This window comes from Coffea arabica, chromosome 2e, assembly GCF_036785885.1.
Source record: "Coffea arabica cultivar ET-39 chromosome 2e, Coffea Arabica ET-39 HiFi, whole genome shotgun sequence".
Classification (NCBI taxonomy): domain Eukaryota; kingdom Viridiplantae; phylum Streptophyta; class Magnoliopsida; order Gentianales; family Rubiaceae; genus Coffea; species Coffea arabica.
In genome coordinates this window covers 4,236,813-4,259,735 of record NC_092313.1, presented here as the reverse complement: position 1 = coordinate 4,259,735, position 22,923 = coordinate 4,236,813, and the positions used below count along the sequence as shown (strand labels likewise).

The window sequence follows — 22,923 nt, the reverse complement described above, 5'->3', positions numbered from 1 at the left end:
ACACTCGTACTCAACAGTCACCGCAAACTGTGAGCCGGTTTTTCATTTTCTTCGCCTCTCTCCCATTTCAGCTCGCCGCCGGACCCCAGTGAAAGATCCGTCCCGAAAACCCGACTCAAGGAAAAGATGCTTCGACACGCCCCACGATTGCTTTCAAGAGCCACCTCCTCCGCCATGAGATGGCGCCGCCCATTCTCCACCAATGTTCCGGCCGAGACTCCCGTTGACGCCAAGTTCGTCGAGTCTTGGAGATCGACCATCCCAAACATTGAGCCTCCGAAGACACCCTCCGCTTTCATGGCTCCTCGACCTCCGACGCCGTCCACCATCCCTTCCAAGCTCACAATCAACGTCGTCCTTCCTTACAACTCCATTTTCTCCGCAAAAGAGGTAATTACACCCATTCATTTTCTACTTATGAATAGATTGTGATGCTGTATTGGCGTTACATTTTTTAAAATTCCACTTATTAGATCTTTAGTTTAGTTCCTTGTTCTGTGCAATAATAGCTAAGATATAGTGTGACAATGAACGATTTTGGAAGTTTATATTGAAAGAGGAAGGTTGTTGGCCAAAGAAATTCTGAGATTCTGACAAAATTTTGTCTGGAAGTCTCAATGCCCTGTTATGGAACAGAATTAATTTTGGAATTTCAATTGAATAGCATTTTGGCTATGATGTACGGTAGAAGTTGGAAACTTTCCCTTGATAAGGAGCTGTTGTTATGCCATTAGTTCTTCGAGAAAGTTACGGTTTGAGTTGCTGATGCCCTTCTCATGAAGTTATGTTTAATAGGTAGTTATTGATGAGCTACATGTGGGAGATTAGGGGTGGGTTTGTGGCTGTAAGTTTAAATGCAATAGTATTTTCTTGAAGACAAGAAAACTTTTTTAAATTGGCAAAGCACGATGAAGTGGCATATATTGAGCTAGCACAAAGGTTCCTCTGGTATCATCTGAAAAGCGGTCATCAGAAAAGAAATCTCACGTGATCATCTGGAAAGAATGCTGTTGAATTGCTCATACAGGAAGAAAAGAGAAATTTGTTGAATTACTTGCAAGTTAGGTGACAGGGAAAGCATCTACAGTTTTGTTCTGTGGTCCATTTCCACATCTCAAGAATTCCATTGAGTAACACTCTGCTTCTAAGGTGTCTAGGCTAATGATCGTAGAAGGTGCATAGCTCATTGTACCTGTCATGGCACATGGTAGCTTATGACTGGTTGAAAATTCAGAAACTATGCGAAGTAGGCTTGTCAACTCTAGTGCTAGTCATTGGTATGTTTATCGAACATATATAACTGCGACTGTAGAGATGCCACACTGGATAGGCACTTGAGAGACTAATGATTTTTTAACCTACCATATGGCTTTCGACTTCCTTCTTACTATGTGTTTTCGAGTTTACTTTTATTTCTTTCTGTCTTTTATTTTCTGAGGAAAACTAGAGTGCTTGTGTTGCTAATATGACAAACTAATCGTAGACATACATACTAAAAGGGTTTTTTGTATGGGCTGTTAACCAGAAGGTATGAAAGGGTTATCAAAGCCTGGCAAGCTTATCTGTTGGGTGATTGCTAATACACACTAAAATGAGCAATATGTTGGAAAGTACAATTTCCTTCCATTTTTGTGTCAGACCATCTACCTGTATCTACTGCATAATGCATTAATATCAGTTGCTCAATTTATATGGGAGTTATCATTAAGACCATTATCTGGAAGGTGCCATAAGGTAAATATCAAATCTAAAGTATTCTTTATCGGGTTGGTTTATCTTATGATAAATATGTAAGCAAGATGGTGCATTGGGGAGGTGCAGTGTTCCAAATGTTCCAGAATCTTATGTTAGGCCCTCTTCCCGTCTTAATGGTTCTGATAGTTCTGTAGTTTGGTGTTATAGCCTAAACTTCAAGAGGATTTGCCCTTTGATATTATAATAGGGTAAAATTACAGGAGAAGAATCTTGTATCTGGAGACGACAACTCTGGAATACTAGTGGGTAGTTTGTCCAGGGGAAAAGAGTTGCATACTGGGCAGCTACAAGCTGCTTATACAAATGGTGTTGACCCATCTGCATTTAATTAGATGGATAGTGTCTTGACACTTTCTATCCTTCACAAATTTGCTTGAAACCCTTCTTTGGTAGTTATGCATTTTGGTTTATGGCCTAAAGATTTAAATGATTTGCTTTTTGTTATCACAATAGGCTATAAGCTGCAGAACACGAGGATCTCATTTTGGTGGCTTTTCCTCCTTTCTTTCAGGTTGATATGGTCATTGTCCCTGCAACTACCGGGCAGATGGGTGTGTTGCCAGGGCATGTAGCCACAATTGCAGAGCTGAAGCCAGGCGTCTTATCAGTTCATGAAGGCAATGATGTGACTAAATACTTTGTAAGTGGTGGATTTGCATTTATACATGCAAATTCAGTCGCAGATATCATTGCTGTGGAGGCTGCGCCTGTTGACCAATTTGATCAAAACCTTGTTCAAAAGGGCCTTGCGGAGTTTACGCAGAAACTAAGCTCTGCATCAACAGATGTGGAGAAAGCTGAAGCTCAAATCGGGGTTGACGTACACAGCGCTCTTAATGCTGCTCTTACAGGTTAAGGCTTCCAAAGAGACTAAGTCCGAATCCATTCTGTTTATCTCCTATTTTCAGTCTTTGCTTGAGTGACTCATTTGTACCTAACTTGGAAAGGCAATTTTAAGTTTGTTTTATCTGTACAACTATCTTGCTGTCCGATCTTATACTGGAAGTTAAATAAGCATTAGGATCAAGCTGAATAACGTTGTGTTTTGTCAGAATCTCATGCGACATCCTCTATACTAAATTGAGGGAATCAATTGGAATATACTAGCATTTTTCTGCTGAATTTTCTCCAATATGAATGCTTTGCCGTTTAGCATATGTTTGTGTTATTGATCCTCATAGTCACCGGCCCTTATTATTGTCATCAGTTTATAAGTCTCTCACTGAAATACTTAACGAGGGCCTAACCAGGCATGGGAAGTGTTCCAAACACCAGAAGCTCTTTGCCACAAGATTTCAAGCTTGTATGGTCAGCACATTCTTAGCCTTCCCCCTTAGAATAGCAATTAGCCGACATGATTTTTCAACTTGTAATTTGGTGGACTTCATGCTAGTATTGATGCCTTTTTAAAAAAATTAAAAATTAAAAGGAGAAACACACGACAAGTATTACAATTTCTTTGCATCAACAGCCATGGAAAGAGCTAAATTCCTTGATATTGCATCCATTAGTTCAACCCACTCCTTGATATTGCATCCATGGAATATATTCACTACCAAAAGAAAAACATACATGCGTGTTCATAAAACAGCATTACACCCCTTCCAGTTGCCACTCAAGTGGCCTCGATTAAAACTTTTTTAGGAAAACAAAATCACGCATAAGATCCATAACTACTCAAAACAAAATTATTTAGACTCTGCATCTTCAAGGTACATCTCCACTGCTTCATTATTTGCCATCTCATCCTCTTTCTCCTCATTCTTCCTCCTCTCTTCCTCACTCCCTCTCTGCAGCTTGTATTTTGGCGGCTTCAAGCCTGGAACTGACTGATTCCCACGATACAAGCTTCTCCATGAAGGTTGAAATAAAATCAGGCCGTCGATTCTGTAAAGAAAATCATGAAAGTAATATTCTCACATTATTTATGAATCAGTTCATTGTAGAGAAGCCCGCAGGCAGGAGCTCTACTCTTAAGGGGAGAAAAGGAAGAAGAAGAAGAAAATGATCACTAATTTCATCAAATGGGACTGACCTGGAAGTCAAGGTAGTAAGCATGCTGTCAAAAAGCAAACCAAAATTAGGATAAGAATAATTAGTTGTTTCTCAAAGAAAGAAGAATCGGTAAATCATATCTGTATTCAGTATCAGCCGGGAAACAATGAATTTACCTCCCAAACATCAATAGTCAGAAGCGGCTGCAATACATCAAGAATAATAATATTGTCAGAGAATCAACACTAATTGCAAGAGTAATTGAGTAATACTACCTTTTGCTTATAACAATAAGTTCGATCTGGGCATTATACATGAGGTGAATTTCAGGAAAACTTAATGCTTGATTTTTTTTTTTTTAAATTACGAAAGCAAACTTGTGACATGAATATACTCACATAATAGTCCCAAACCAGGGGGTTCACAGCATTAGGACTCTTGACTACTACAAGTTTTTTGTCCTCTTCTGATGGACGAGGATTCACTGCATTTCCCACATTGAGTCTATTTACTTTATCTATAAGAAACAAAATGGAAGAGCTGTAAGTCACTTGCGCCTTGAAATCCTTGATACATTCAAGCTATGCTAATGGAACAAATGATTACCGCAATAACCAGCAAGGAGGGGTTTTCTTTCTTTTACATTATAATGTGCCTTTCTTTTTTTCACCTTCAATTCCCTCTTTTAGTCTTAGTTTTTGGTGGGTGAGGGAAGCAAAGGGAGAAGAATGTGTTATGATGAAATTGCTTACACACAAGCCAAGCCCACCCAGAACCAAATTGTGTTGCAGCAGCTGCCTTGAATTCTTTGGCAAATTGTTCGAAGGAACCAAAATCCCTGATTATTAGCTCTAAGAGCTCTCCAGACGGCTCTCCTCCACCTCCTGGTTTTATTGACTCCCAGAAGAAATCATGGTTCCAAGCCTGTATTAGTATAATTAACTCAACTAAGAATCTGCAATATAACATTTAACAAGCAAAAGAGGCAGGCAGGTTAAAGGTAGTTTGAAGCATGCATAGATCTCAAATCATGTGAAACATAATCTTGCCAAGCAAAAGAAATAAATATAAGCATGTTTAAATTTGTAAATACGATTTTCAGTTTATCATCATTTAGTTCCAAGGACTTATGGTAGAGAACATCAACCTTGTTCAAATAAGAAACCATTGAATTGGACAACCAAGAAATATTCCCAACCAAATATGAAAGAACAATAAAACAAAGAAAAACTTGGCACATTAAGAGCTAAAGACGAAGGTACTAAGTGACATCACCTGTGCGGCATTATTGAAGGGTGGAAGAAGATCCCCATTGTTGTATGTGACTCGTATAATGTCTTCTAATGTCATTCCATCCAATTCAGTTCCAACTATTTGCTTGTTCAGATTCTCCACATAAGCTCTGTGATGCTTACCCCAGTGGTATTCCATTGTATTACGACTCATGACAGGTTCCAAAGCATCCTTATTTAAAAAAAAATGTAAAAGAAATAGCACATTAATATGTAATACTAAACAACAACTAAAAGATCAGTCGGGGGCTGAAAACAGCCCAAATATCATGGTGAAATAAAATTAGCTTGGAATTACTCAGGGCATTTTCAGGTATGTTTCTGGTGAAGATTAGTGAAAGACAGCCAAAGACAATGACCAGCTAAGATATGCCCAATAAATCCAGCAAAAGGCAAGTTGTAAACTTGATTTGTTCATAAATAATTAGCATATTGTATCAACATACGGAAGTTGGTTTGACCGGGTAATGTGAACAGGGCTTAAGGCCAAATACCAACCAAGATGGCTAAATCATCATGCCTTTTTAATTGAGTTGCTCCAAGGTAGCCTGAATGAATTAACTGACCAACCAACCCTGATTCAACACGTATGATGAGAAAACAAAATTTGTGTATTGAAATTCAAGACAACAATGCACTTACCAGTGGGTATGGTGGAGGCTTTAAGTCAAATTTTGCAGTAATTTTAGGAGGACCAGCCTTTCTCAGACACTTTCTCTGCAACACAAGGACTCAACCTCAAAGAAAACTCAATAAATGAAAAAATCACATTCAATTGACAAGAAAATATTGCTTCCCAACGTTCAGTTCTTGTTCCAATGTTAGACCCATGAATTGAGCTCATCTTCTACCACTTGTCCTAGATTCATTTTAACTTGTAGAATCACTGAAACTGCAACTGAACTACACATAGGTTGGTTATACTTGAAAAGCGTAGCTAAACAAAACATAGCCGCCTAGAATCAGTATACAACTCGCTTCCACCTACTGGAGTCCGCATATGTGCTGCAAATATCGATGTATATATGCAAATGAGAAGTAATTCAGGACCAGAAAATAGCCCCTCGGAACAACACGTGAAAGTCGCAACTCGAGATGCAATATCCAACATATGCATTCAATCAAACACTAGCAAGGCATCCAACTGATGTCCCATTTCATTCAACCATAGAAAACAAAAAGAAACGCAAAGTTTCCGTTTAAAATTGAAAGTTCACAAACTAATACTAACAATTCATGTAACATAACCAGATGGAGATGCAGAAAACGCACCTCAATCTTTTTCCATTGAAAGCCCCGAGTTGAACCCCGAAATCCTTCTGCATAAATACAACAGACAAGAACAGTTCTTTAGTAGTGATAAATCCACACATACATGCCAAATAAATAATAAATAAATAAATTCACAAAATCAAAGAGGTAAGCAGAGAGATGAAGATGGCGACCTTGGGAAGTGAGAAAAGCAGAAATTGGCGGAGTAGCATATGCAGTTGTGGCCATCATATTGCTGGCTACTCTCTCTGTGTAGTCGAAATCGGTTTTAGAATTAGGGAGGATAAGACCCTGAAAATGCCGTGGTCGGTACTGGTTGGTTCTACTTATTTAGTAGCGGTCTAAGTAGCAGTAGGGTTCGCGGCTCAGGAGAAAAACGCAGTAACTTCGGGTCGGTAGCTCAACTTGTACGGCGTGGAAGTGTGTGGAAATTGCAATTTGTACTTTAAGCAAGACGACATCCACAATATATTAGTATATGCTACTGCAACTAGTAAATACATTACTATGTGCTGTATTTTCAACCCGAAAGATGAAAATAACATATATATATTTGTATATTTTATGATTTTTTTTTAAAAAAAATCAACTTGTATCATAAATATATTTCTAATTTTTTTATTTTTTAATACTCCAATTTAGAGATTTATGTTGAACCGAGATACAACATAGAAAATACCTGCAAATATTTTGACTAGTCATGCATGAGTATAATTTGACAATTTATTATGTTTATCCAACATAGAAAAAACCATCAAACGATTTGATTTAGTCATGCATGAGTCAACACAGAAAAGAATGTTGAACTTGAATTTGAATTGAAATATATGAACTGGGATGTAGATTTTACAAAAATACAAAAAAGAAAAGATAAGAGAAGAAAAAAAAAAACAATTATCTCCATTTCATCTTAGTTGCCGACAAGGTAATAGCTAGATGTTTTTTGAGTTATATCTCGTGTTAATAATGTCCTTAAATTTTTTAAATAAAGTTATTAGAAAAAATAAAGTTAATAACACTTTGCCCCCTGAAACTAGGGATAGTTATGCTTTATTCCCTCAATCTTAAATATATACACTTTAGTTTCCAAGAAGGCTAATAAAAACTAGAAATATCAAAAAAAAAATTGAGTGTAATGATATTATTTATAACTTAATATCATTTCATTTCATTGCTAAAAGATTTATATCTTCTCTATCATATCAATTATACAAAAATATCAAACTAAAAAAATACCAAAATCATTTTTAAAGTAATTTTTTATAAATTTCATTTATTCAATCTTTCACACTAATATCATTGTCATTTTTTGTTTATCAAATTAGTCAAATATGAAATTCTTAATCAAATTTGATAAAAATGGTTGATATGCCTAGTTTTAAACTCAGAGAAGGAAAATGGAGATTAAATCAAAATTTATTTTTTGAGAAGAAAGTATAATAATCGTTAACTATAAATACATGAACAGAAAATGACAATGGTATATATTACCCTAAAAGTTCGCATAAATTAAAATAATAAAAGGCTGTTTCTTAAACAAAAAACAAGTTTTGTATTACCTCCTTTTCAAAAAAAAAAAATGGTATCTCTATTTATTTTAGTATTGTGTTGTTTATTCTTTTTCATTTAACTTAAATTATAACAAATTGGAGAAAGCATATATAAAAGTGAATACTAACCGACAGGAAAATTTTTAAGGATATAAACTAAATTTAACCTTTTCAATTTGATATTGTTATATAATTGATATGATAGAAAAGATGTAATATTTTTTTAGCAATGGAAGGAATTAATACTTTTTTTTTATCGAAACGATAGATAGCTTGCATTAATATTGCCAAACGGTACAATGGAAGGAATTAATACTAAGTTATAGATAATTTCATGAATATATGGACAATAACGTCATTGCACTCTCTCTCTCTTTTATATATATTTTAAACTTTGACTAGTGTTCATGGTGGTGATTAAAGTGTAGATATATATATTTAAGGTTAAGAGAGATAAAGTGTGACTACTCCTAAGTTTGGCCGGCAAAGTGTTATTGACCCTCAGAAATATAGTAGGTAAGTCAATGCTGATGCGTGCATGGTTTTATGCCTATAAGCATGAAATTAGGAACTGGCTTCAAAACCTCGTCTGAGGGAGGAAATGCAAATATATTTTACTTTCTATGGGGCAACTGGGAGGGCGAAGAGACAGTGTATATAATCAATTTTATGGGACGAAATTTGGAAAAAGTTTTAAACTCAGATATTGGATGATTTCTGCAATGTCTAAGCAATTGCACCCCTCAGGGAAATTGGTTACTGTTTAAATGGATAGATTTTGTCAAGTCGTGACTTTCTGCGAATAGCTGCCACCCTTTCAGCACCGCCTTTATAATCAGTACATTCCCGTCCAAGTTCACAACCCACCTGCCATTTTCTTTGTTCTTCAACAGGTTAATTAGTTCATCATCCCATTCGCTTTGTGAATCACCAGAGACATGCACTTCTGTATCACAGCACAGACATAAAATCAATTCTTTTTCTAGATTGTTTTTGTTTAGATTCGATATTCCACGTTGTTGTGATCGTACCTTTTTTTTTTTTTTTTTTTCTTAATTTTCTTTTACGTAGGATCCGACTAGGCCTCCTGAAATTCTGTGTCTCAATCAAAATCCATAATGCCCCCTAAACGCTCAGGTCTCTTCTATACTCTAAGGGGTTTCTGTTTTAATACTCCTATATATTTTCTTTAAAAATATCCATCATTTGATTTGTTTACTAGCGTTCGTGTACTTTTCTACTAGAACTAATTCGTATGAGAAAGTGTAAAAGTGAAGTGGAATTTTTTATTTATTTTATTTTTTTGTTATAAATATTTGTACCTTTTAATGCATGCAGATGCAGGCCCGAGTAGTACACGCAGGAGGAAGATGAAAGACGGTGTTGGTGGTGGTGATCAAAGCTTAGTGCCAGCGGCAACCGGGGGAACACCTCCTCTTCCTCTGCCGGCGGGGGCAACTGTTCGATACTTCCCTCTCCATCACCAGCCTCCTTTTACTCCCTACATGTCCAACGGGGCTTTCTGCTTGGACCTCAACAACAACAACCGCCACCAGCAGCAGCAGCAGCAGCACCACCGCCAGTTCTCAAATCCGCTGCTTGAAAACTTGACTATTTCCCCGCCATCGAAACCCTTCACTTCCTTGTTAACTGGCTTTGATGATCAAGACGCTACTCCGCCAATAGTGAGGGATCACAATGCCCAAATTGATCAACTCATCAGAAACCAGGTAATTATTTCTCTCGTTAATCACCACACACTCTTGTCCGTCCAAATGGCCATGCAACACTAACAAATTTATCCCGGCCGATGCGTAATTTTCTCGCAAGTACACCATGCGTGTTACTTTAGAGGTATCGTACGTTTTTTGTATTTAAATTTTTCATGAAAGGTCTACAATTGTTTGTTTTACACATGCACGAGAGATGCACACCAATTAATTTTGCAAATTCTTGAATATACACGAGTAAATTAAACCTTCATAATTAATACACGAGAAATAATCTGCATCGTCAATCATCATATCTTGTAATCTTGTAGACGGGTTTTCACTCTTCTTCAGTGTGTTGTGCAGGTTTGAATTCTATCCAACTAGTACGTAACATGTTTGACTTAATTATGTACACGGCATAATGATTGCGTTTGCATGCAGGGGGAGCATTTCAAATGCGTCTTAGCGGAGATGCAGCGGAGGCAATACGATGCGGTGGTGCACGAGGCGGAGGAGAAGGCCGCCAAGAAAGTCAAAGAGAAAGAGTTGGAACTCAACCAGGTGGCCCGCAAGATCCTGGGCTATGAACACAGGGAAGCCCTGTTCCAGAAGGAGAACCAGCTTCTGCAGAGCAAGCTCAAGTACTTGGAGGATACGAATGCTTCTCTGAGGGCGGCTCTCCAAGAGGCTCTCCTCCGGGGGGGTAAAGCGGAGGAGACTGGCGGGAGCTCGGAGGTCCAGCAAGATGAGGCCGAGTCGTCCCACGTGGGCCGGCACCGGCTGGCGGAGGAGGTGGAGCCCATCAAGTTGGCCTGTAGGGCCTGCGGGAAACGAGTCGCCACCGTGATGACGTGGCCGTGTCGCCACGTTAGCACCTGCACCCGCTGCGATGAGACCACCAAAGCCTGCCCAGTTTGTGGGTCCATTAAGACCACCAGTGTTGAGGTGCGTCTTCCGTAGGCTCTGCAGCCCACGCCTGTTAGGACGTCATGGGTTGGGCCATCTCTATCTTCCTTCGTCTCATGGGCTTTTTTTTGTTTCCAATCGTTCTTGTATATTTCTGTTTTTCTTAGAGCTTCAAGACTTAAAGCTACTCGTATGATGTATCATCTCACAGACTACTATGTATATTATGTTGGATTGTGATCCAAATTAAGGATTTGAATTTATTATTATTATTTTTGATGTTTTAGCATGAGGATTGGAAATGGTTTGTTTTTTGTATGGAATTAGTATGGGGTTGAAATTAATTTTTTTTTGGTTGGAATTATAATTTCAGCATTGCAAATTTATTCTATTGAAGCAACAAAGTCATGGCCCCTAGTCGTTGCTAAGATTTATTGTTTCGTATCATTCATTTCTTGTGAAGTAAATAGGGTCTTTCTTCTTAAAAAAAAGGGACTCTCATCGTACTCATTAATACTTGAGCAAATTATCTTAATAGCCATTAAACTTTTCAAATAGTCAAGTTTTGACCATTCAACTATTAATAGTATGTTTTTATCCACTAAATTATTAAAACTGTAAATTTTGAGTCATTCGGTCTAATTTTGTCATTAACAATACTAGATCTAATTATTAATAGTATGTTTCGTAAATCGTGCAGACTCTTAGATCTAACAAAGTTAACGGTGAAATCAAACGGAATGACCCAAAATTATATTTTTGATAGTTTAATAGGTAAAAATATACTACTAATAATCGAGTAGCCAAATCTTAATTATTGAAAAAGTTTAGTGACTACCTGGATGATGTACTGTTTGTTCTTTGACAACAGTTTATAATTCCCAGACAAGCTATCCCGAACTTTTAGAAGGATTGGACGGTTCAACCTGTTGGTCTAGAGTAAATTAATTATTAATTCCACTTATATTTTTAAAAAAATTAATTATACTCGCTAATTGGCCTGTTGGGGACCGTAATTCATAAGCTCTTTAACTTTAAGGCCCTTTTTAAAAAAAAATAAAATAAAAATTCTCTATTCTGCGAGAAGTCGCGCCATAAAAATAAAATGAAATAAAAGTCGCGCCATATTTTATTGGTCTGGGGAAACTTCTGTACAACAAATTATTCAAACAAATCTCTCCTACTAAAGAATTTGATCTGTCATAGTCACGGGATAACTTTGTGGCCTTTTTCTTTTTTTTTTTCTTAGTTTGCATACTGTTTGCGTAGAGATTAAGATAATCTTTCAAAACGTTCCCCGTTACTAGTTTTCGTCCTCAGATAGATGGCACAATACAGGTTAACGGAATTTCCAGGAACAAGCAGCAGAAGATGGATATGGGAGATGAGGATTTGTTGGAAGCCCGACAAATCTTTCCCTGAAGGCCATGCAATCCCTACTTTTTCTTTGTGATTTCTACCTGGGCTAACGTCAAGCGATCCTCATTCCAGGCAACAAGCAAGACATTTCTGAGTCAGATGTAGTGCAAAGTTTCCCCAAGACGAGAAGGTGGTTTTAACTCATTTTTTATTCACATAAAGCCTTTTTCCTCTGCACCTATTCTACCTTTCTAATGGTGTCAATTTGTGGGTTGGGGGGGGGGGGGAGGATGATAGGTGATGGAAGAGATGGCTTTGAAGGAGGATACTGCAAGGTGTAGGAGGCACCTTGTTCTGTTGAAGAATGAAAAGGCAATCACACAGGACTGGCAGGAACATCGACCTAGTATAGGTAACAAACTGAAAAGTGTGCTAAATAGTTTCTCTCTGTATCTTCTTCTTGATATAGATACTAACTTGAAACAGAGATTAAATTGAAGCACAACATGTTTCTACTTTCTTCTCCGGAATCAGGTAGTAATTTATATAAAACGAACCTCTTGATCTCCTTGTGTTGCTTGGCTTTTCGCCACTTGGAACGATTCATTAAGGCAGTCAGATTGGTTGGCCATGCACAACCACGGTGCGAAGGGGAAATCAAGAATCAGTTTGACTTTTCTTTTGTCCTGCGCATTTAATGTCACTGAAGTGGTTCGGGGAAAACACAATTAGAATGTCACAAGATTGGCAACAATTGCACAGGTTTAATTGTTTAATCAAAAAGAGAGAGAGCTACATGTTAAATTCAGGAGGATTACTGCGTTAAAGAAATTTCAAAAACTCCGGTTATACATCGTTTGATCAGATGAACAACCTTTTACAGGGGCCATAAGATAATTTACGAATAGCTTGCATCAAAGAAATGAACTTCAAATTCCATCAAAGGCAAAGAACTGTACAACAATCTGCAGTACCAAGTAGATCACACGGCTGAGAATCATCATTTATTTGCTACAGTGAAAACGGCTTTGTGTACGCATCAAAAGGTTCATTAGCTGTCAACTGGGGTTCCTGCAACAAAGTAAATGATAAAACTTCAATTACTAGCTTCATTTAAGAGAATTTCACCGTATTGCAGTCCTATTTTCTATATACGGCAAGATGATTTATTTCATCTTTAGAAGCTTTAACAAAATCGTGGCCCCATAAAATGAATTATGAGATAGCACCAAGGACATACTTTCTGACATACAAGCTTTAACATGGCAAACTGATTCAGAATGTCAGGAGTTTTACCTCCAGATTTGGGATGAGGATTGGCAAAGACGATGTTTTACCTGTCTCGTACCACTTAGACTGCCACCCGTCAAAAGCATTGTGAGGAGTGATGTCACAATGCCACCTCCTAGACCATCCTCGTTACTGGTGACGGTTGATCTCATTGAATTTAAGATGCTCCCGTATGTGGTTCCCTGTCCACGCTCAATTGCTTGGATAAATGAATAAGTCATGGCCCCCGTTGAAGTCACTTTAGATAGAGCCTGTCCAGCATTTAGATGAGATTAATCCATGCTTTCCTTGTTTAGTTTGAGCTTAGAGAACAGTATGATTTATTAATGAAATAGTAAGCATAAAGCATCAAATCAAGATTGGGAAATGAGAGGAAGTTGTATTGAATTTACATCTGTATCAGCAGCAGTTTGATCGTCGTCACAACCACTAAACGATATGACTTCTCCACCACTTGTTCCTTTCCATGCACCTGATCGAGGGCGATGGTCCTCCCATGTATACCTCCCAGTTCTACACAGCAAAGATTTAAGCAGCTTGAGAAAAAAAAAAAAATTTTCAAGGGATCTCAAAGAGAAATATGTCACTCGATTGGCTGAAAAACCAGCCATTTTCAGAATAATTTATCTATTTTCTTTTCTGACCTCTCTGATCATTAGATACTAGACATCAAGCAGTAAATGTTCAAAGGATTGATGAACCTGTCCATCCTACAAAGGAATGGTAAATCCAGCACTGTGCCACTGTGACATGCATCTATGATAGCATGAAGCTTAGCTCCACGAGGAAGTGGCCTAACAATGGTAGCGTTAATTTCATCATCAACTATCATCCCTTGTGTTTCAAAATCCAAAGGACAAAGTGTTTCATCATAACCATCAACCTCATCACCGTTGTAGTTCCTTTGCTGTGAACCATGACCTGAATAATGGAATACCAAGGAATCACCTGGCTGACAACCTTGCACAAGCCAATACATGGCCATTCTGATGTTGTGTTTTGTTGGAATACGGTAAGGATCTGTTTCTTCTTCTGAAAAGATAAGTCCACAGCAAATTAGATTACAAACTGCCATTTTGGTTGTACAACCTCTATTAATTAGTTAATTAGCTAAAGGCACGAATTGGCAGAAGCTTGTTATTAATCGACGAGTATGAGGATAAAAAGTACTCTTTCATTAACTAGCCACGATTCAATCATTTAGTTATCGAACAAGAAATATACTCAGAAAATCATGTTATACTCATTCTCGGTCAACATCCTGTCATAACACTATGAATAAACAGAGTTGAGTCTCATAGCAAAAGAATATGCATGCACTATTTCTACTGCTGGGGCTTTGAACTACTGAATTTTTGGATTTTCAGTTACTTATTTAGAAGCTATTAAGAACCACTCACAATATCTCTTTGCTTTGAATATGGTTGGATTTTCTCCAGATATTGTTACCATTATTGCAGGATTCCCAGACAGGATTTGATCAGGAGTTGTTGTTAATTTGTGGAACACCTTAGTAAAATTCTTTACGATACTCTAAAATCAAAAGCATGTTTATGTGATTCTTGCAATTACATTAAGTGGATAGGATACCTAGCCTTTGCTTGCAAGATTCACAATCTTGCTGATTTATATTTGAAGATGGAATAAATTCCTAAAGTAACAAGTTTGAAACTGGAGGTGTTCCAGTTTCTTGCTTCAGAACCTTTTATTGAAATTATAACCACCCATCTTTCAGCTGTCAATTAAATGATTTAAGAATCTTTTAGTTAGGATAGTCATTGGTGGACCCAGAAAGTTTAATATAATGGTGTGTGGGTTATTCAGGCAACAGTGAATATTCAGCTTCGGCAGTTGTTTTCTGCGAATTTATTAAACATGGTAAAAATTTGGTCATCCAAGCTGCAAGGGAAACGCGGTATTGATTATGTGTTTGAAAAAAAGTAAAGAAAGCCAGAATTGATTTAGATATGCTAAGCAAACAGACAGGGAGAGTGTGCAAAAATAGATATACCAACTTATATCTGCTTGTAGTAGCCTAGTAGGGATCTTGCAGCTGGGAACAGAAAGGGAAGAACTTTTCAGAAACAGAAACTAAAGCAATGTTTTTTTTTTTTTTTGGGAACTAGCAAGTATCCAGCAATCAGTCAGACCTAAAAATAGTGAATAAAAATCAGACACAAATCAAGAACCTCGAATTCTCACAATAAATTGAAATCCCATAACAGAAAAAATTGGTAGAAATTTGGAACAGGTTAATGCCTGAAGAAACAAAATAATGCACATTAGCGCAAAGTCGTAAGAAATGGCAAGAGAAAGGCGTGTAACTATCACCGGTGAGCATGAGAATAGAATCGGAAGGAAACTTGAAGCGATTGATGAGCAAGAACTTCATGCACTTAGCGTCATTGATGCAGCCTCTGAGTTCCTGTCTGGTGTTCCTGTAGGATATCCCGCAAATCACGGCTTTCTTGCGACCGTGGACTCTAGGGGGTTGACCTTGGGGAGCATGGTTGTAAGGCGAAGGCGGCGGCGGTGGATGATAGTATGGAGCCGGTGGTTGTGGTGGTGGTGGTGGCGGGACCCCTCTTGGGTCGGCGATGAGGGTGACGGCATGGCAGATGACGCATCTGATGGACTTAGCACCTTGTGGAAGCTGTAGCGGTGTGCGGCAGTTGGAACAGTCAACTAGCATCAACATCTTTTTCTTGATCAGGACGGAGGAGGATAGCGATAACGATAACGAAAGAAATCCTGATATCGATGAGTTAAGGTTTTACGTAGATGGGCGGGATCTGTGGATTTTTTATCAAGTTAAAGGAGAGGAGTTTTGGCCATGGGGGCGATGGGGCCGAGCAAAGTGGGAGTTGGTGAGAACTGGGGAAGACGCGGGCGAGAATTCAGAAGCCAATCTAGAGAACAGAGAAAAGAGACGTTCTCTAGTCCTGACTTCTGACTACAGAAGCAGCGAGGGAAAATTCCCATTAAAATAAAATACAAAACAGGCCAATGTCTATTAGCCTGCGTGGCAAGGAGTTGGATTCCTTTTTTTTTTTTTTTTTTTTTGAAGCAAGGTGTTCAGTTCTTTTTAGGTTAGTCGGGTTGTTTGGATTGTAAATTATTTGAAATATTTTTACTGTAATATTTTTTGTGATGTGATGTATGTGAGATAAAAAGATAATTGAAAAGATAAAAAAGTGTATTGAAAATTGTAATGATGATGTAAGCAAATATATTTGACCAAATCATTTACAATCCAAACAAACCAGTCTCATGGATGGAGGAGATAGGCACCAGGAGAATTTGCCCCTCATGGGTTCCAAATAATGTACATGAAATAAAAAAGTTATTGAAAATATAAAAAATTAATTTAAAATTATAACTGTGAGATACGTAACATAATATTTGAGAAAAAAATATTATTATTCAAATACTCTCATACTGGTGTACACGAAGGAAGCTAGAGGTTAGATAAATCCTCCCTCTCGATATATATTTTCCTACCAATAATTTTTTTTCTTGAAATTATTCGGAATTCATGGACCATGTGAACCTATCTTGAAAAAAAATAATGATAACATACTTTTGACCTCTCTTTTTTTTTTTCTTAGTTTTGTTGGATCAACGTCTTTGCGTGTCCGCGGTAAGAAGTAAAAGAGAAAACAGTAGTAGTTGCCACTACGTTTATGTTTTTGCTCAATCTTGAAATTATATATGTTGACATTTACAGAAACTACTTAGGCTTTGTTTGGATTACATTTTTCTGAATTTTTTGTAGAAAAATTACGGTAACGATTTAATATATCTGAGATAAAAAGATAATTAAAAAATATGTTCACGAAAAACGTAACAATGCAATCCAAACACACCCTAAGTCAAGAGAACCACCAATTCCGCAGTGTATTAATTTAATAAGTTATGATCTCAATTAAGTAGAATAAGAACATCACTCTGTTAAGTACATGCCAGCAAGTAGGGTTTAGAATTCAAGGGCAAAAGTTTTGAGACAGATTTTCAGCATGCGTCTGAGCCCAAATTTTCATCTTGGCAATTGTCAATTGATATCCATTAATCCATTGCATCTGTTCTTACTCAAAAAAAAAGAAAAGAAAAGAAAATGTTGGTGGGTTGCTGATGGAACATGAAACGTATCACCGCTTTGTGCCATCGGATTTGGGGCAATGAATTGGAACCTTCCACGACAAAGAGCTTCTTTTGTGATTCCAAAAAAAACAGTAGTGCATGTGGGAAATGAATGACCATAATTTTCAATGCCAATCTGGCTGACTTTCTTCCGTAGCTGGCAAACGAAACAAGTTGCCTACTTCCATTCCTTCCTTTCTAATTTCCTATGTATATTCTTCGGGGCAGTTTGACCAACAAATCACGTAAAAATATGCCAGTGGCAGTAGTGGCTTAATTACGAAAAAAAGACAGAAACTCAGTCTCGGAGGGCTTGGGGTCTCGTTAGGTCTTAGCAGCAGGGCATCCTGTGGAGTTTTTATCCCACATCGTTTGGGGGGGTTTGGGTGTTGGGTTTATAAGTCTCCTTAGTACCCTCACTAGTTACCATGGCTTTTGAGGTATACTGTGGATTAAGATTTGTTAAGTCAATAGTCAAGTTTCTTGCCGTTTGACGAAAAAAAAAGAGCAGTGGCTTAATTCAAAAACTTTTAATTTTTTTTAAAAAGAGAAAAAAAAACCCCTCCCACTTGTCTGGATTGGAGAAAGACTAGTTCAAACTCGAAAAGGTCAATTTTTTGAGCACCGATAAAATGTTTATTGCAAAGTCATACAAAGTCGTTTAGAATAACTTGTACTAGGGAAACGATACAATCATCATTACTGACATTTTGACTTTGTGTTTTGGTCAACTAAAAAACTTCTTAAAAAGTCGTGCTTCTTTTTCATTTTTGATAAAAACTAAATTTTATTAACGGATTATTATTAATTAATCGTCCAGCATGATAAATCGCTTAAGAATAATTGGTTTAGTGTAGAGTCTTGTGGATCTGACTAATTTAATGCAGTAATGATGTCGAGATCTGCTTAATTGATTGCTTGGTGATCTAATCTCATTTTAATTCAATTAAGAATAATTGGTTTTAATGCGGTCTTGTGGGTTAACTGCATTGAACTCTTCGTTGTGTGCCCACTTAAAAAGAAATTTCGTTATAGTGCTAGAGTCACAATGATGACTTCTCCCGCCAAGTTAACTCTTCGTTGGTAATTTTTACTGCAATATAAGAGGTTTGATGCAAAAACGCCCTTCCGAGGTTCAACTATATGTTCCGGTGTCAAATTGCCCTCTTCGTAATTTAATCGTGTCAGTAGTGTATCTTTCACTTTTCTGATTGTAGTTCAACATGTTAATTACTTTTAGAAAAAAAACAAAAAATCATGCAGAATCAGAAAACGGATTTAGTTTCTCTGCAGTGAATTTCATCTCCATTTTTTACAATGCAGATTTAGATGCATGACATGTATTTTCATCTATTAAATAAGAAGGGATACGATCATTTTAAAATTTAACTAATCCTAATCTTTATTAATAAATAATGACAAATATCGTGCGTTCAAATGTATATCGTGAGAAATGAAGAGAGAATCCACCGTAGATGAGAGCCAAATCCCGAGAAAACACGTATGAGGTTGGCACACGGGGATATTCGAAATCAAGCTTAAAGCATGCTACGTAACTACGAACAAATACCAAAAATAAATGCATGTGAGAATTTTGGAAACCAAGATGTTGCGGTATACAGAAGCAAAATCAAGAAGTACACGCATATTATTCTTAACAGAAGATAAATTAATAGCAGCAAAATTGGTGTTTCATGCAGGCAACAAAGCAATCATTAAAGCCTTATTATTAGAATATGTTGCTTTAGAAAAAAAAAAAAAAAAAAAAAAAAGAGAAAGGGAGAAGACAAATAAATAAGAAAAAAAAACTGGGTTCAGTTACAGTTTTGTCCCTCTAGGAATAAAATGGTTAAAATAGCGATAAATCAGATTGAGACCGAGGTATAAACAAATACAGGGAGATTAAGTGGAATTTAAGCTAAAAAGTAGTAGTATTCCTCAGTCCATTTTATACATTACAGAATAAAATAAAATAAAAAAAAAGGAAGAAAAGTACAATGCAATAATAATGCATAGTGGTGGATGGTTCCTCAGAATATGAAAATAGAGATGGACAACACTAACAGGTGCTTGCTCAAATTTTCTTCGGTTCCTGTGCTTGCTGACAAAAGAGCCACTCCACTACATCTTGTTTATACGAAGAAGAAAAGAAGAAAAATATTCCGATCTTCCTTTTCTCTAAGCATTATTAGCTTTATCATCCGCCAATCATTCCTCATCCCTTGTAGCTTAGCTTAAACTGTTGGTCTGGACTCCGGTGGTGGCTTCATATCTGTCTTAATCTCTCTCTCTCACTCTCTCTTGGTGTCCGAAAATCAAACTAGAGCTTTTGCGCAGAACACCTTTTCCTGGAATCTGGATGCCAACTTTCAGGTACAAGCTCATTTAATTTGATTCTCATTCATGTTGAAACTCGAAAAACACACACGTGCATGCAATTCAGGAATTGCTTGCGGAAAGGCGAGGAGTAAATAAGAAGTAATAATGAAATTTTGTGAAGAATCCGTATTTCTTCCGCAAAGAGATTGACAAATTCAATAGCTAATCATGAACCTCTGACCTTAAATATTTGATCGAAAGACGAAAATGCTGACAATCAAATCTTCACGTTAACAAATTCATGCCCGCGTGTGCAACAGTTTGAGAGCGCAATTTGATCTAATTCATGCCCTCAGAAAACTTCCATTAAATGATCTAATCGTGTATTAAACATGCACTGACCACGAAGTCATTATTATTATTATTATTATGTTTGAAAAATAAAACATTTACTTTCCGGACATTGATCATACATGATCAATTTATCATTGGTTAAGCAGGGGCAGGCAGTTCGATGGAGAAACGAGACGCTTCTTCGCAATTGTATTCTCCTGCAATAGTCGATGTTGTAAATATAAGTGCACATGCTAGAAGGTAATAAGATTAACTAGCACTCTGTACGCATACATCACTGTGCACGGATGTGCACGGATAGTGTATATATTGTCAGATTTTTATTTTTGACATATAATTTGAATGTGAATTTGAAATTTAGATTTAGTACATGTGTCACACATTCGAAACGGCGACGATGCACGCACTGTTAGAATATAACTATACATATACACCCTCAATGAATATTAGATTTCTATTACATTATTCAATATTCAAATTAAAATTTAAAAAAATCGCGAACATATTCCCATTTCAGTTAATTTTATTCAATGATTGAACAAACGAAAAATAGTAATATAATAAATAACAAACTGCATGAACTTAGATCAATCTAATAATGATATTTATATGCAACGATTTGATTTGGACTAACCAAGTATATATATATAAACATATTCATTGGAATTCATCCATCATATTGATATAATCAAATATTAAGGCCCTAAACATATTCATCCATCATATTGATTGTAACAATGATTTCTCTGGCACCACCATTAAGGGCCTATTTGATAACCCAATTTAGCACTTAAATTTAATAGATTCAGATCTTAATATATTCAAGCCATTTGATAACAAAAAATTGAATATCTGAATTAATTAAGTGTCACTGAATTTTTTAGGCAATACTTGCTCCTAAATTTAAGTAATAAACAATCATTTATCACTAAATGTGATATGCACTCAAATATATTAGATTTAATACTTAATAATTCAATAATTTAATTTAATGAATTCGAATTTCGAATTTTGAATTTCAGATTTCAGATTTCAGTTTCTTTAAGTAATAGGCTGTAGCCAAAGCCGAAGAAATGAACCTCCGCGCAGGCTCTCCTAGAAAAGGATGGGCCTCGACTCAAATCAGCAGTACTAAGAAAGCAAGCCCAATGAGTGAGGACGGTTAGAGGCCCACTAATTACAACAATAGCCCATACAAGTACTAGGAATTAAGAAGTCTTGGACAGGCAGATCTAATTTTAATAGCAGGAACGACCCGTTGCGGGTAACAATATGAAAATGGCCCCTTCTTTAGTGAGATTATAAGATTTAAGACTTGGGTCCTCTCAACTGCATGACATTACAGGGGTTTGTTCTACTCTGATCATCACATCAGACACCTGCTTTTGCCGCTTGATAGATAGTCAGCCATACAGGGTCAAAGATTTAGCTTTAGCCAGGAGGATGTGGAGAAAGCATTTGAAGCCAGTGCCTGGGGCTGGGGTGGTAATGCCATCAGGGTCATGTTTAATCTGTAGCTTTTGACAAATTGTGCATTACAACTACTGTGAGACGGGGAGTGCTGGCTTTTCTTCTCCACCAGGGCTTCATAGCCAGCAAATCTATCTGAATGCCCTTCCGATCTGTGAGTGAAATAAATGTAACAGATTTGTGGGATCAGGATATTGAAGAAATGTGCATGCTTATGGGACAGAGATGATGACAGGGAGGTAGAATCAGCGCAACCGCCATGATCAGGCTTGAGCCAGATTAATTACCAAAATCACTCTCCGAAGGCATCTAAAGCATTTTGAGTTTCACAGAATTTTCTCACGTCTCCTTGAACTTAGGTATGGGGCAATAGCCATGGCATGAGAAAAGTCAAAAGCGGGCAATTCTCAGATCCCCCCTTGCTGGTAAATGCTGTACTCCTATATACGGCCAACTGTCAGGAGTAATCAAATGTGAAGGCTCTAAAGCATATAGGCTTGCAACGGGCACGTCCTATCTCCTATTGGGTCTCAGGCAGATTCGTAACACCAAAAAAGACGCCCATGCGCTGATTTTCAGAAAACTAGAACAACTTTTGAGTTATGAGATTTTCTCGTGGAAGGAAAGGTGAAGGAGGTGGTGGACTGGTGGGGTTTTTTCAGAAAACTACCTAGAATAGTAGTAACATTTAAGCTTACTTTCAACGACATTAGAGAAAGGATTAAGGATGTGGTGTACTGGTGGGAATAATGTGAAACCCCGACGACGGTCAAATCAAATTCCTATTCAGTAAGTGAACCAAGATTTATAAGTATTCAAAATCCATTCAAATCGTTCTAGTTGTTTAGATTATTTTGAAGATATTGCGTTTTATAATTCATCAATTATCAAAATATATTTTAAACGCTATAATAAATTGTGTTTTACACATTGAAAAACTTTCTAAATAATCTAAATAATTACAGGAATTTTTGAAAATTTTAAATATTTTGTCAAATTTCTCAATCCAAATGCAACCAAGGAAACTATCTGGTTTTCATAATCCATATTACCAGATTCATTTGACACTCATTCGTTATTACTCACTTGAATAGCGAAGAAAATATTGCGCTTGATAGACCAATTTTTCAATATGAAATGCATGCTTGAAAATATATCCAAATATATGAAAATTTTCAGCCCCAAGCGTTTGTGTATACGGTCGAAGACATAATAAACATACGCACTTGAGGATGGAATGGCCGGGAGAACATGTTGCCCGGGCTGCTGGATGACCCCTTACCGCAGGAATCAGCATACGTAGAAAACTAACGGAAACTAAATTAATTTGTTTCTAGAAAAAATACAGTTGGAATTTTTCCATATTCATAAAAGGCGCCATCTTGCCATTACAAAAAATGATTCTAAGCCACAAAAAACACAACCACAATCTTTCCCGATGACCTCTCTCTGGCGCATGTTCATCTGTGTCTCTGGTTTCACGTCGCAGTCTATAAGAACAGCCTGGTT

At 37.0% G+C, this 22,923-nt stretch overlaps 3 protein-coding genes, 1 long non-coding RNA gene and 1 pseudogene across 6 annotated transcripts; 3 read left to right on the top strand and 2 right to left on the bottom strand.

The window, feature by feature from the left end:
- On the top strand, window positions 1-2,877 carry LOC113730208 (ATP synthase subunit delta', mitochondrial). The gene is made up of 2 exons (XM_027254733.2): window positions 1-390; window positions 2,267-2,877. Exons 1-2 carry the CDS (start codon window positions 127-129, stop codon window positions 2,609-2,611), a joined length of 609 nt encoding a protein of 202 aa, XP_027110534.1. The 5' UTR covers window positions 1-126; the 3' UTR covers window positions 2,612-2,877.
- A 385-nt stretch (window positions 2,878-3,262) lies between these two features.
- On the bottom strand, window positions 3,263-6,724 carry LOC113730207 (superoxide dismutase [Fe], chloroplastic-like; annotated as a pseudogene). Its single transcript, XR_003458288.2, has 9 exons — window positions 6,488-6,724; window positions 6,315-6,361; window positions 5,685-5,759; window positions 5,026-5,214; window positions 4,503-4,674; window positions 4,149-4,267; window positions 3,927-3,953; window positions 3,791-3,814; window positions 3,263-3,642 (listed from the first exon to the last, which is right to left on the bottom strand). The product of XR_003458288.2 is annotated as a superoxide dismutase [Fe], chloroplastic-like (transcript).
- A 2,510-nt stretch (window positions 6,725-9,234) lies between these two features.
- Window positions 9,235-10,735, top strand: LOC113733435 (probable BOI-related E3 ubiquitin-protein ligase 3). The gene is made up of 2 exons (XM_072081527.1): window positions 9,235-9,594; window positions 10,018-10,735. The coding sequence occupies exons 1-2, from the start codon at window positions 9,235-9,237 to the stop codon at window positions 10,534-10,536; spliced, it is 879 nt and encodes a 292-aa protein (XP_071937628.1). The 3' UTR covers window positions 10,537-10,735.
- Window positions 10,736-11,658: 923 nt separating this feature from the next.
- LOC140036517 (uncharacterized) lies at window positions 11,659-12,393 on the top strand. The gene is made up of 2 exons (XR_011840081.1): window positions 11,659-12,031; window positions 12,139-12,393. It is a non-coding gene; the product is annotated as an uncharacterized lncRNA (long non-coding RNA).
- Window positions 12,394-12,585: 192 nt separating this feature from the next.
- On the bottom strand, window positions 12,586-16,097 carry LOC113730206 (metacaspase-1). Of its 2 annotated transcripts, none has more exons than XM_072078244.1 (5): window positions 15,463-16,097; window positions 13,833-14,163; window positions 13,524-13,644; window positions 13,138-13,382; window positions 12,586-12,912 (listed from the first exon to the last, which is right to left on the bottom strand). In XM_072078244.1, exons 1-5 carry the CDS (start codon window positions 15,827-15,829, stop codon window positions 12,900-12,902), a joined length of 1,077 nt encoding a protein of 358 aa, XP_071934345.1. In that variant the 5' UTR covers window positions 15,830-16,097; the 3' UTR covers window positions 12,586-12,899. The 2 variants fall into 2 exon arrangements, with proteins under 2 accessions (XP_071934345.1, XP_027110532.2); XM_027254731.2 differs by having other exon boundaries at window positions 13,179-13,382.
- Window positions 16,098-22,923: the final 6,826 nt, after the last annotated feature.